The 13,842-nt window shown below is 39.3% G+C and overlaps 1 protein-coding gene across 7 annotated transcripts in view; it reads left to right on the forward strand.

Moving 5' to 3' along the window:
• The window catches only part of GRIK1 (glutamate ionotropic receptor kainate type subunit 1), a 416,917-nt gene that overhangs the window by 356,516 nt on the left and 46,559 nt on the right, over positions 1–13,842 (forward strand). For 3 of the 7 annotated variants that reach the window (XM_023190268.3, XM_023190264.3, XM_023190269.3), the window contains exons 9-12: positions 1,101–1,145; positions 6,416–6,529; positions 8,581–8,784; positions 10,033–10,256. In XM_023190268.3, coding sequence (XP_023046036.1) covers positions 1,101–1,145; positions 6,416–6,529; positions 8,581–8,784; positions 10,033–10,256 — 587 coding nt within the window. The remainder of the gene's footprint in view (positions 1–1,100; positions 1,146–6,415; positions 6,530–8,580; positions 8,785–10,032; positions 10,257–13,842) is intronic. The other 4 variants (XM_023190267.3, XM_023190270.3, XM_023190273.3 and 1 more) reach the window with 2 other exon arrangements.

The following is a 13,842-nucleotide window of genomic DNA, read 5'->3' on the forward strand; positions in this document are numbered from 1 at the left end:
CTTGAAAAATGCCTTTCCCACCTTCTGGCTTCCTCTTCACTCTGATTTGCCCCTCTGTTGGTCTAACATGCTCTGATAGAGCACAAGACATCCAGCCAGCCTCCACAATGGTGTGTGTGGGATGCTGGCTGGAGGGAACAAAAGAAAAAAAATACTTGTTATCATCTAAAAGCCTATAATTGTTTAAAGAAAATGTCTGCTTCTTGAAGCATGAGTCTTTTCCCCACTCTGTTCTCCTCTTACGTATAGCACTGCAGGGGGAAGAAAAGCTGTTAAGGAAACATCTTTTTGGCTAGGTGAATGATGAAATAGATGGAGAGCTATTGTTATGCTTTCACAGCTACCTACACACTGTAATATTATGCACATTGCATTGGTGTTTTTCCATCAAAGGCAAAATCGAATTAGATGAAAGTGTTTTGTGTTTGTTTCTTATCTCTTCATTGTTTGCAGTAACTTTTCTTTCTTCAGGTGTCTTGAGCTCAATTCCTGAGAAGGCTGATTGGGCCTTAAGGCAATGAGGGAAGCCAACACGTCTCTCTCAGGAGCCGAGGGAGGAAATGCCCAATCTTTTTATGTCAGCCTCTCTTGGATTCAATAGGGAAAATTATTAGAAAAATCCCATTCTCACTTTCACTCAAATTTCTACTGCCTGGAAACCTATAATCAAAGAATAAGTCATCAAGGATACTTCTTCTTTGGTTAGGAATTATATGTGTGTGTGTGTGTATTGATTGATTTGCTGGTTGATTGATTTTAGTTACCCATGCCTTAAAAGGGTCTTCTTAAGGAACACTGAAGACCCTTAACACTGCAGCATACCTGTATACATTGAAAAGCACTTTAAAGCATTTTTTGGTGTGCAAAAGGAAAAGTAAAAATTGACTCTTACCACCAGGTAACTTCTGTGAGACACAAGTCTTGATTCATCTCTTTGCTGTTCCTATTGTCAGGCTTTATATTGAATTAAGATGCAAATTCCAAACCATGGGTGGGAACTGTAACACTCTAAGCACTCACACACCATGATTCCTTCTGGGTGTCACTCTCCATTTTAATTAAGTGCTATTTTTATTTTATTTTTCTCTCTGAAAACCAAGGCTGCTGGCGAAGTGTCTAAACACTTGTATAAAGTGTGGAAGAAGGTTTGTACTCTGACAACACCTGCAGGAAACCTGGGGGTGGGGTGGGGAATGTCATTGGAAAAGCCTGCGCCCTTCCAATGTTACCAGACCTGTAGCTCCCCAATTGCGGTTTAGAGGGGATGTTCCATGTAAAGAGAGAGGAGGAGTGATTGAATATGCTCTCTCTCAGCAACATCACCTGTGAATTGAAAACAGGTTTGCAATGGATTAAATAATGATGGATTAAATATTTGCCCCAAGATTATTTTTGTTTCTCCCAGGCAGGATCAGTCCCTGTTAGGATTGAAAGCAGGTAACTGTAACAGGAGACACTGACCTACTTATATTCCTTCTCAAATCACTAAATATTTTCCCTAAGGGGGATAAAAACAACAATAGATTTGATCCATGAGACTAGACAAATAGGCTACAGCGTCAGAGCACTAGGACATCTCCTCCAATGTCACCACCACAAAATATGAACCATTTTCAGAAATTTCCTTTTCTCATGAGCTATCTTTTGTTTTGCACGATATCTTCATCAGAGCATACTGTCTTGCAATTTGTTTTAGAGCCACAGTTCTAAAGAGGATACAAACATTAGGGACCTTGGAAAGGAAATGAGATTATCTTGTGAATTATAACACCCACTATTTTATAGTTTATTATACAGTGCCATGTTGCCAATAAATGTGCATAGCTTTATATAAGCAAATATGAGACATTAAATACATTTGAATCAGAGAAAGGTCCCCCTGATAAGCAAACATTTTCTTTCATCTCCTCTTTCTCTTTCTCTTCCTCCTCTCCTTCCTTCCCTCTCTGTCTCTGTCTCTCTAAAACTACTTGCTAAAAAAAGATCTATGGACTGATGAATAGATCTTAAATTGCTTCAGGTTGTTCAACTTGTCAGGTTCACTTTCATCTTTCAAATTATCAGCTATGTCACAGAAAGTGTACACAAGTTTCTCCCTGTAGCCAAAAACCTTGTCTCCCTCTTAGTAGTACTCAGTGATGAATTCAAAACTTTTTTCTTTTTAAGTTTTCAGAGCACAGGTTTAAAAGCCTTGTTTTAATCTTCAGTGAACAAGGCTACTAAGTGCACGTAGAAGGTGATCTGGTTTCCTCACTACAATTTCACTGGTAAACAGATGAACCTAACTGGCACCCAGAAAAAGGAAAAAAAAAAAAAAAAAACCTGTTACACTAACCCATCTTGAGACTCTGGGCACTTTGAATTAATCTAATACAAATATCCTAGGGAATGGAATCCAAGCTTTGAAATTATATACAGGGGAGGGGAGATGTCCTCTATTTGTCACTAAGCTGCAAGAGACACACACGCTCCCCAGGGATGTAACTTTCTGGTCTTGATCCTCCACGCCTTCATGCCTCTTCCCTCCTGGTAGCCCATCATGTTCCTATATTGTAAGTCGTATATACCGTGGTGTGCTGTTTTGTGTTATGACTCCTCTTCAAAAATTCACGGTAACCTGAGTTCTAGCACAAGCGACACAGTCAGACCCAACAAACACATCACACTTTCTCCAGAAGTCTCCAACTAAAACAAAAATTCACCTTCATCATGTTTAAATTCCAAAAGCTTTCCTCAGTACCCTGACTTATTTTAGAATAGTATTATTCACCCGAAATTCTTTCCAAAAGAGGGAGGTAGCAATCTTTACAACATCCCTCACTAAAATATGTGTGATATAAGGCTTGTAATACAGGAAATACACAAACCTTTATCTTTTCCCCAGATACCTGATTATTTCCCTCAGCCGTTTGAGATGCTGAGTTTACATGAATCACTGTCTAGGTTTAGAAGATAGATACTAGTCACTCTGAACGCCCTTTTTATTGCATCGCTTTTTAAAAAAAGTTTGCCTACTGTCATTTGGGTACTCATTTTCAGATGCTTTTCTCAGTTGTCCTAGATAACACATGGCTGCTCCCTTGTGCCAGCTTACAAAGTGAAGTAAATCAGGGCCAGGTAATTTAGATATAGAGTGCTCCTCCCCACAAGTAACTGATCCAACCTCCATTACTTCTCACTCGTAAATGACTGCTATCTGCTTTCACTATGAAGTTTGAAAACTGAGGTTCCACCCTGTGGAGGCACTCCTCCTAGGTCGTAGAACAGGACCGAAATGTCAAATGTCCAGGCATCTTCTTAACTTCACCCCTCTCTCCAGCACACATGAATCATGAGATGTGACTTATTTAAAGGGAGACATCCATTTCCTGACAACATATTAATTTACTTCAAGTAACAGATAAAGCCACTTGACTACCTGGGTTTAAAAGACACAGTTGCACACATGTGCATGCGTGCACACACACACACAATTCTGTTTTGCTGATTAAAAGTTTGGAAACAGAAGACTGAAGTCATTCAAATTGCATATATATACTGTATATTTCCCAGGAATAGCCTGACCTTTACTATATTTTGATACTCTTCTGGTCTACATTTAAAGGATCTTCTGTAGGTCCCTCTGTAGAGATAATAAGAGAAAAAAATGGTCACTGTTTTCTCATTTTAAGGAGGAAAGTTTAAACTTGGGACTTAGTTGACCGGGTCGACAGCAGCAATGATTCTTAGCTTCTGCATTTTTAGTGCAGATGGCAAAAGAAAGAAAAACCAGACATCAAGCTGTGGGGTGTATTTGTCTACAAGTTCAAGTTTTATTTTACAAGACAGTGATATTGCTAGGCCATTGAACACTGTCGTTTTCAAATATTATGGTAGTTCCTTCCAACACGCACATACTTGACATTAATAGAAATAAGATTTAAAGAGAATGAATCCTATCACTTAATCAAGTGGCTAAAAACAGTTATTTTCTCCACCCTTCAATACTTACTTAATTAAAAATTAGATTCCCTTCTCCTCAGTGTCTAAGTGAAGGTTTAATTAGAAGTACAGTCAGGACCCAATTTACACACACTCTTCATGGAGCTAGGAATCAATTGTTCACAACCTAAAGCACAGCCTTGGATGAAAATCAACAGACAGGTATATTTAGCCTGAGTTACTTTCCTAGAAGCAAGGGTCCCTGCCTCAGAAGAAGGGATGGAGGTTGAGAAGGAAAAGAAGAAAATGCTGTCTACTTTTCCTGAGTCTAAAGCCAAATTAAGAAAGCTAAAGATTATTCAACCGTTAGATGTATAATGTGCATTCTAGGTGATACTCATCACAGTAGATCCTGGAAATGTTGAATGGTTATTAAGAGTACAGCTAGAACCCAACAAACACCTCTTTTCAGACAGGATCACAATATTTTCAAATGCAAAAACTATCCCATTCCCCCATTTACCTACACCTGTCTCTTTATTTCTCCAATCAACTAACCCTCATTAAGTACAGGAACTAAAACTGAAATTAAAATAGTTTACACTGATGTGTGAATGTGTAATAGTCCTTGAAACTTCCTCAAAGCATTGATGTCTCTAAAAGGGATACTTGTCAAGCTAGATGCATTTCCAGCTGCTAAATATAGGCAGTACATCAGAGTCAAGAAATAGAAAAGCAAAGGAGGATGGAGCCTAACACTCCCATCTGTCTTCCCATTGGAGGAACATATTTAGGGACCAAGCACAGCTCCACACTGTCCATCTCAGAGCAGGTCCAAGTGTTCATGTTCCTAAACTTCTTCCACTTGTCATAGCTCTTTTACTTTATCAGATTCTGAATTTCTTAAAAAATGAGTCCAAATTCCTTCATGACAGGATAAGGTTGAAGAAATGACTGAGGCAGTCGTTTCAATGTCCTTTCTTGTTACTACGTGTGCAGGTCTTAACAACACACACCAACTCTTCCACATACATCATCCGATTATTTGATCTTCTCATTATTCCTGTGAAATACTTTATAGGTAAAGAATCGACTGAAGCTCAGAAAAATTAGAATCTCATTCAAGGACACACAGCAACAAGGTCTTCCTGGCTCTAAAACATACTTGCAGGCCACCACGTGAGGCTGGCAGTAAATGCCCAAAGAAAGATTTGGAAAAATAGCTCAAAATCCCAAAGGCTCTTCTTCTGGGTTCCCACAGGGGCTGAATGAATCCATATACTTCTACACGGCCTCAGAACCCAGAAGTGACTTGGCCACTGGAGAAAATTGCGGATCATTATTTTTAAAAAAGAGTAATGGTCTTTATTGAGTACCAGTTACCCTGGTTGGTTTTGTGACAGTAAAATCAGTGAGCAGTAAAAGTGAGCACCCTCACTGAAGTAGTTCATGACCAAGTGGACAGACAAGAGAGGTAAATGATAAATCATAACAGAAGATGCCAGCTGCTGTGACAGAGAGATGAACAGCGTCTTGCTAGGGCTCATAAGAGGCACTCTTTGCCTAGCTTTGCCTCCTCAAAGAAGATAGGCCCTGAACTTAGTCTACTTCTCATGCACATGACATGTTTTCTTCCGTTTTTCTTTCCCTTTTTAAATAAAAAATTACTTTGGTTTTTTCAGTGTCTCGCTCTGTCACCCAGGCTGAAGTGCAGTGGTGCAATCACGGCTCACTGTAGTCCTGACTTCCTGGACCCAAGCCATCCTCCCATCTCAGCCTCCCGAGTAGCTGAGACTGCAGGCGTGCGCCATCATGTCTGGCTATTTTTTCTTTTTTTAATTTTTTGTGTAGATCAGGTCTCACTCTGTTGCCCAGGCTGGTCTTGAACACCTGGTCTCCCACCTTGGCCTTCCAAAGCACTGGGATTATAGGCATGAGCCTCGACACCCCACTATCTTTCCCTTTTAGATGCCTGGTCTCTCCACCATTCACCCGGCTCCTTCACCCCATTATTCATAAATTTTAAATAAACTAGTGATACTACTTTGGCAGCCTAAGGTTTATATAAGTAGAATGTAAGCTCCACAAGGGAAGAAACTCTTATATATTTTATTCATTGTTTAGTCCTCAGATGCCTAGAGCAGCACCCGGCCCATAAGTAGATACTCAACAAATATATATAGGAAGAAAAATCTGATATTCATTTAAGAATTTTTAAATATTTTTTTAATTTAAAAAAGAACAATGAGCTTACTAAATTAAAAAGAAAAAGACCTCCACCTACCCCGTCCCCAGTAGCACAGATATATCCTATTTTGTCTACACATTCATTCCTCCGTTGTTTCATTTCCCCACGTTTAGTAGCTTCCACTGTGATGCCCTGGTGTCCCAAACTGTGAGCTTTTGTGCCCATTCCTGGTAGAGAAGGGTCCTCTCTTTGGTGTAAATGCCACACTGACAGCCAGCAGCCTCTGATGTACTGTGTTCTGTGTAGATTGGGATTTGGAATTCCAACAGTGGGCTTAACATGACGGACAGCAACAAAGACAAGTCCAGCAATATTACTGATTCACTGGCCAATCGAACACTCATTGTCACCACCATTCTGGTAAGTTGAATTCATGGAATTGAGGGTGTCTTATCCAGACTCCTGCCTTAGACTTTGAAGTATTCCTCAACTGTCTTTTTCATGCCAACACTTCTATCTGCAAATGTCTATTTTTAACTGGAACACTAAAAGCCTGTGTTTGTATGTACTTATAATAAGACTGAATTACAAGCTTCCAACATTGTTCTGAAGATCTCCCACCTCCAATCCATTGTCAGTCCTACTCAGCCCCGCTGTCTGTCCCCTCCCAATTGGTCTCCTTTGCTCTCTGGCTGTTGGTTAGTTTCAACCATGTGGAGACCCTAGCAAGAGACTAGGGAAGTGGGGGAAGAGAGGTAACAGAAGCTCTTCTCCCATTCCCTCCCAACTGCTATTAGCTTTTTCAGAACCTCTGACTTTCTACAACCATAGCTTCTGCCCATCAGTAGCACTGTTTCTAGGGTCCAGCTGCACTGAGCTTCAGGAGTATTATTTCTTCCCTCCTGCCTCAGTCCTGGGTGGTGCAGGTTTCCCGAAGAGGCTGTTGCCTGTGTGTCTGACTTGCTGCCAAATCAGACCCCTATTTCCCTCGGCTCCCTTTGCTCTGCTCACACTTCTATACACAGCTCCTTTACTAACTGTTCTTGAAAAGTCCTGCCTCCTATTAGAGCCCTGGTCATGCCCCATCCAGCCACTGTACAGCTACCAGTTGCTTATTTTCTGCTTTTTCCTTTCTCCAGGGAGTTGGGCATGAGAAGTCCTCCCTGAAATCCTTACTTGCAGACATTCTGCCATACACCAGTCCATAATGTCAAATCAATTTATTGTTGATATTATGAACTTGTGAGAATTGTTCATCCAAAGTAAAAACTGGTTTGCTCTTCTGATTACCACTTTCTCTATGACTGTCTTATGAAAACACAGGGTTTTCTATTGTGTTTGAATGACCCCACTATCAGTTTGAGGATAAACCTAAACATAAAGAATATGTCAGTACTATAGCTACTATTATAATTTTATAAAACAAAATGAGCATTCATTCAGTCAAATGAGAATTAACAAGTTATAGATGCATGGTAGTAGGGAAATGTCCATCATTTATAGGAGAGGGGACTGATGATGTACGTGTATACACAGAGAATGACCAGATATGAGATTTGAGGTGATTTCAAAAAAGAAGATGGGAAAGATGATAAAACAAGACATAGAAATGGCCTTTGGAATAGGCTACCCTGAAGGAAACCAATCAAAATATATAAATCATAAGTGAATAGTGAAACTGAGGTGAAATTTAGATGAAGAAATGAGAATAGTCATAGATAGGAGGTGCAAAGAATGAAAGGAAATACTTGGTGATATAGATTTCTCTGTCATGAGGTTCTTAGATAAAAGCCAGGACCAAGTTTGGTGGCGCACACCTGTAATCCCAGCACTTTGTGAGGCCCAGGCGGGACGAGGTCAGAAGATCGAGACCATCCTGGGCTAACATGGTGAAACCCTGTCTCTACTGAAAAAATACAGAAAATTAGCCAGGTGTGGTGGCGGGTGTCTGTAGTACCAGCTACTCAGGAGGCTGAGAAAGGAGCACGGCATGAACCCGGGAGACAGAGTTTGCAGTGAGCTGAGATCTCCCCACTGCACTCTAGCCTGGGCGATAGAGCGAGATTCCGTCAAAAAAAAAAAAAAAAAAAGCCAGAAAGGTGAGGGGTCATACAAAAAAAGCTTGGGTATTGGCGTGGCCAGGCATCTGGGCCCCCATCGCCCTCTGCACCTTCCTTCTTCTCAGACCCAATGTTTAAATGTGACTGTGTATCCATCACACCATTCCCGCACTGCCGCACCCTCCACAGAGGAAGGAAAAGCTCCCATCCAAAAAGGGAGAAGGAAAAGAAACTATAATATAGGAAGTGTTCTGTATTTATAGAGGACGTAAGCAGACAGATGAGTGAATGACTTCAGTACTCTCAGCTCTTCAAAATCATTACCAAATATTTCACATCTTCGAGCTGCTGATGGGATAAATTCTTCCTTTCATTATAACAGGGTTTTCATATTTGGTTTGTTTCATTTAGGAAGAACCCTATGTTATGTACAGGAAATCTGATAAGCCTCTATATGGAAATGACAGATTTGAAGGTTATTGCCTGGACCTGTTGAAAGAATTGTCAAATATCCTGGGTTTCATTTATGATGTTAAACTAGTTCCGGATGGCAAATACGGGGCCCAGAATGACAAAGGGGAGTGGAACGGGATGGTTAAGGAACTCATAGATCATGTAAGTAACAGTACTTCTAACATATCTGAACATACGCATAAGAGAAAGTAAGAAAGGAAAAAACGATGACAAAGAAATGTTTCCTTTTTTTGAATCATAACAATTTTTTTAAGAAGCAAAGCAAACAACCTAGAAATAGAGTTTGCTTACTCAGAAGGGAAAGTAAAGATAAAAATTAATGAGAAAAATATATGGTGCATTAGTTTGTTTTTACACTGCTATAAAGAACTGCCTGAGATTGGGTAATTTATAAAGGAAAGAGATTTAATTGACACAGTTCCTCATGGCTGGAGAGGCCTCAGGAAACTTACAATCATGGCAGAAGACACCTCATCACAGGGTAGCAGGTGAGAGAATGAGTGAAAGCAGGGGAGATGCTAGACACTTATAAAACCATCAGCTCTCATGAGACTCACTCATAATCACCAGAGCCCATTACCCCATGATCAAATTACTTCCACCTGGTCCCACCCTTGACACATCGGGATTATTACAATTCAAGGTGAGATTTGGGTGGGGACACAGAGCCAAATCATATCATGTGGGTCCTTCTTTCATACTGAACATAAACTTGAGTGATTCTTAAACTAAGAAGTTTACACTTTGGGAGGCCGAGGCGGGCAGATCACAAGGTCAGGAGATCGAGACCATCCTGGTTCACACGGTGAAACCCTGTCTCTACTGAAAATACAAAAAAATTAGCCGGTCGCGGTGGCGGGCACCTGTAGTCCCAGCTACTCAGGAGGCTGAGGCAGGAGAATGGCGGGAACCCGGGAGGCGGAGCTTGCAGTGAGCCGAGATTGCACCACTGCACTCCAGCCTGGGCGACAGAGCGAGACTCCATCTCAAAAAAAAGAAAAAAAAAAAAGAATTGTAAAGTTTTCAGCTCAGAGCAAAATCTCATCATGTCAATTAATAGTACAACCAAGTTGCTCATTCCTTCTTTTTCTCACATGTCCTTTTTAAAGACATCCTCCTGCATTTTTGTCTTCGTTTAGTTCCAGAATGATTTATATATGTTTGTGTATGTATGTGCGTATTTTATGCTTTCTGGTTTCTCTTTGCTGATACTGTTTCATAAACGTAATTGTGTAAATAGACTGTTTTTGTATTAGCACCAATCATCACAGGAGTTTCACGAGTGAGAAAAATTTAGAGTTGGGAATAAGAATCAGGAGTACCCAGGAAAAGTTCAGACATTTGCAAAGAAACTAGACTAAGCTGACAATTTTGGACTTGCTTTTGCAGAGGGCTGACCTGGCAGTGGCTCCTCTTACCATTACCTACGTGCGGGAGAAAGTCATTGACTTCTCCAAACCCTTCATGACCCTAGGCATCAGCATTCTCTACCGGAAGCCCAATGGTACCAATCCAGGCGTTTTCTCCTTCCTCAACCCCCTGTCTCCAGATATTTGGATGTATGTGCTCTTAGCCTGCTTGGGAGTCAGTTGTGTACTCTTTGTGATTGCAAGGTAAGTTTGAGAACCACTGAATTCACAAGAGGTATAGGTCAGTCTCAGATTTCTGTATGTCCCAGAGGCAGACAAAAATGAAGAACTTTAAAGTGTACTTTTAGTTTTGCCTAGTGTTCTATTCTTGGAAGGTTTCCATATAAAAGCCATTCTGTAAATGAATGTTTTCTAATTATTTATAAAGTTACTTTTAAAAGAAGATAAATTTTAATATTAGTTTATCTTTATCCCTATTTCAAGCAACATAAAATGGTTATTTAGCCATTTTCCTTGATTTATAACAAAAGCAATGGCTCAAATGATGTGTAAAATGTTTCCATAGGAATTGTAAAATCGTCTCCAGATATTTGACTGCTAGAATATTTGGATAAGCAAAACATAAAAAAGTTAGCAAAGAATTATCATAGCAAATAAAAAACACTGGAGTAAAAAGATTGTGAAATCCTTAGGAATGAAGAAAAATACTTTAAAACTTCTATTAAATTTATTTTTAAAGGCATTAGAAAGTTAAAGAGCATTCTAGAAATAATGCTGAAAGGAAAGGTTGCTTACATACGGAGCCTGGAGGCATGAAAGCTTTGTGCTACCATTAAGAGGATTCAGTTCAGGTTTTACTTTACGAGATTTCACTCTGTATTTAACCATTTTGCTCTACACAGTTCCTTAAAGGATTTTTATACCTTTCAGTAGATCATATTTTCTGACTACCTTTGATGCTACATTTGAAACAGCTATTTTGTCTTTCTGTTGGCTTAAACATTTGCTATCCCTAGATAAACCATGTAAAAAATAATTGCTTTTGTATGTCCCTACTTGTTTTCAATCTTTTTCACCTTTCAACAAAACTCAGTGAACTTTTTCCCTAATCAATTTTTGTTTTCCCTCCAGGAATTCCTAAGAGAAATATTTCTTCATGCTAGCTCTTTGTCATTGTTCACTGTCTGGTTTTGATTAATGCCAGGTAACTCTTTCCCTGGTGTAATTATAAAGAAAGCTTGGGAAAATAACCCAAGCTGGGAAGGTTTTAAAGCTCCACAAGCCAGACACACTCAAACTGAATCGATATGGGCTCTCACGTGTGGGTATTTATACATTCAATACAAAATGAATGTTTTAAAGTTCTCTATGCCTTATAAAATGTACCATTACTAAAGCTCAGATTTTATACTTTTACTGACCAAAGCTCTCTTTCAGTATGGCTTACTTCAGAAAATAAAATATTGACAGTATGTATAGTGATAGTATCCTTTTGTATTTTTAATACTGTAAATCAGTGGTTCTCAACTAGGAGGGATTTTGTTCCCCAGGGAACATTTGGAAATGTCTGCAAACATATTTTTAGTTGTCATGGCTGGGAGTAGGGAGTGCTACTGGTATCAAGTGGATGGAGTCCAGGGATGCTGCCAAACATCTTACAGTGTACAGGACAGACACCCCTCAAAAGAACTATTCACTCCAAAATGTCAATAGCACCAAGGTTGAGAAACCACGCTCAAAACAAAGAAAATATTGCTTTGTGTATAAAATTTTCAAAAAATAAATTGTTTACCTTTGGAGGTGTATTTTTCATTACTGACTCCTCAGTGAAGTTAATATTGCCTTGGAATGGCCATTTAATAAATGACTATCCTAAGGTGAAGCACCTTCTAATAGGTGATCTTGTGTTTACTTGTTATTGCATACCTCTGTCCGGAGGCCCATACCTGTTGGGTGATACTAGGAATGGTAGAGCGATTCATGCAGCCCAGGGCAACAGTAGTTTCCACATTTTGCAGGGCAAAAGTGAGTTTCCATATTTCACAGTCTGAGGCTCTGTCTAGGCAGTGATGTTAACGAGTAGAACAGGCAAGGCGATGCTGATGAGCAAATACATCGTTTGTTACATGACTTGACCAAAGCCAGTGGGAGAAGAAATGCCAGCAGCATCCGAAAGTTCTCACAAAGCACATAGGCTGAAAGTACCCATTTACACTTGACTCCAGCTGTGCACTTAAATCTCCTTATTTAAGTCATCAGAGTATGTCAGAATGGCACACCATTCAGTAGTTTTTCTCTCCTTATTTTGTCTATTCTTCCACAGCTCTTGGTGACCCAGACCTCCATATTTTTGGACTTCACTCATTTTATTTCTATTAAGTTAACAGTGTCCCCATTACCACCATCAATGCAATCTCTTCGGTATTTCTACTTACCGAGAGTATCATTTATAAGCCAGTCCTTCCTTATTTAGCTTATTCTTCTTATCTCCTCTTCCGCTGCCTTCTTGCCCTGGTCTTGGTTCAGAAGTGGAGGTGTTATGCATCCAATGCAAACTTGGAAACAGTGTGGTGATGAAATATAGAAAAGAACTCCCTCCAGGGCACAAGTGTACTGTCATGAAGACTCTACTTCCAACTACATTTGCCTTCTCTACACCTTAGAATCCTCCCCTGCTTCTGCTTCATAAAGCCACAAATATATATATTTAGAGTTGATTCCCAAAAACAAAATTCTGGTTGAGTAGATGTACCAATTCACCTTTACTTCCTACCACCATAGTTTGAGACCATGAACTCCGCCACTCTGTACCCTCAGTTATCACCTTAGTGGTTTGCATTCCAAGTTAGGGAAGTGGAAATGAAAAACAGTAAATCTCATGATTATCGATAGCTCTAGAGAGACTTTGGAATTTACGGTATGAATTGTATCCTCTTACGTAGTTTCAAAGGGGAAAAATAAAGCCCCATCACTGCATTTAAGCAAATGCCCTCACTAGAAAGATGCCTAAAAATTATTTGTTGAACTGAATGAAACTTATAAAGATGTAGATATCGGTAGGATAAACTAAGGAAAACAATATTTAATCACTATGATGTTTAATAAGTGTGTATGTCAGGGTTTTGGTTTTGTGGTTGGCAATGTTTCCACTTTTTGAAAAATATTTAACACTAAAAAATTATGTCCATCATAAACAATTTAAATAGATCAAATATCCAGATAGAATGTCTGCTTACATTTTATAATTTATGTTTGTCTTCTTAAAAAATGGACATTTTTAAAGTTGACATTTGGCAAAAAAAAAAAAAAAAAAAAATCTATAAAACCCTTGAAAGTAAATTCTATGGTTATAATACAAAACCAACCATTATATTACAAATTCAATAGAGCATTCTCCCTTGAAAGATGAATGGATTTTTCTCTCCTCAATGCAGCCTACTGTGCATTCTCAGCCATAAAAATTAGTCCCTTAATTAGAAAACTTCAGTGTGAGCTTGTTTTATATCTTCCATTCAAGTGTAAGCCGGGCAGAAACAAACATAAACCTAAAGTGAACTTTCACATTTCAACGTAAGGCTACTCTTCTATATGAAAGTTTTGTTTTAAGCATATTTTAAGCACTTGTTTAAGCACGTTTGCTCCATTCTCTATCATGTTAGTAAAGATCAGTATTGATTTCCTGAGAGTCATTTAGGGATAGCTGTTTTGGATTATCTTTGGTGTAGGTCATATACTAATCTTTTCACCAGACTTCCTAATGCTGACACTGCTGTCACACTGGCTATCTTTACGCAGGTGTTAGAAATTCCAAGCTGAAATGTCTACATCC

The sequence above is a fragment of the Piliocolobus tephrosceles genome, chromosome 19 (genome assembly GCF_002776525.5).
Source record: "Piliocolobus tephrosceles isolate RC106 chromosome 19, ASM277652v3, whole genome shotgun sequence".
NCBI lineage: Eukaryota > Metazoa > Chordata > Mammalia > Primates > Cercopithecidae > Piliocolobus > Piliocolobus tephrosceles.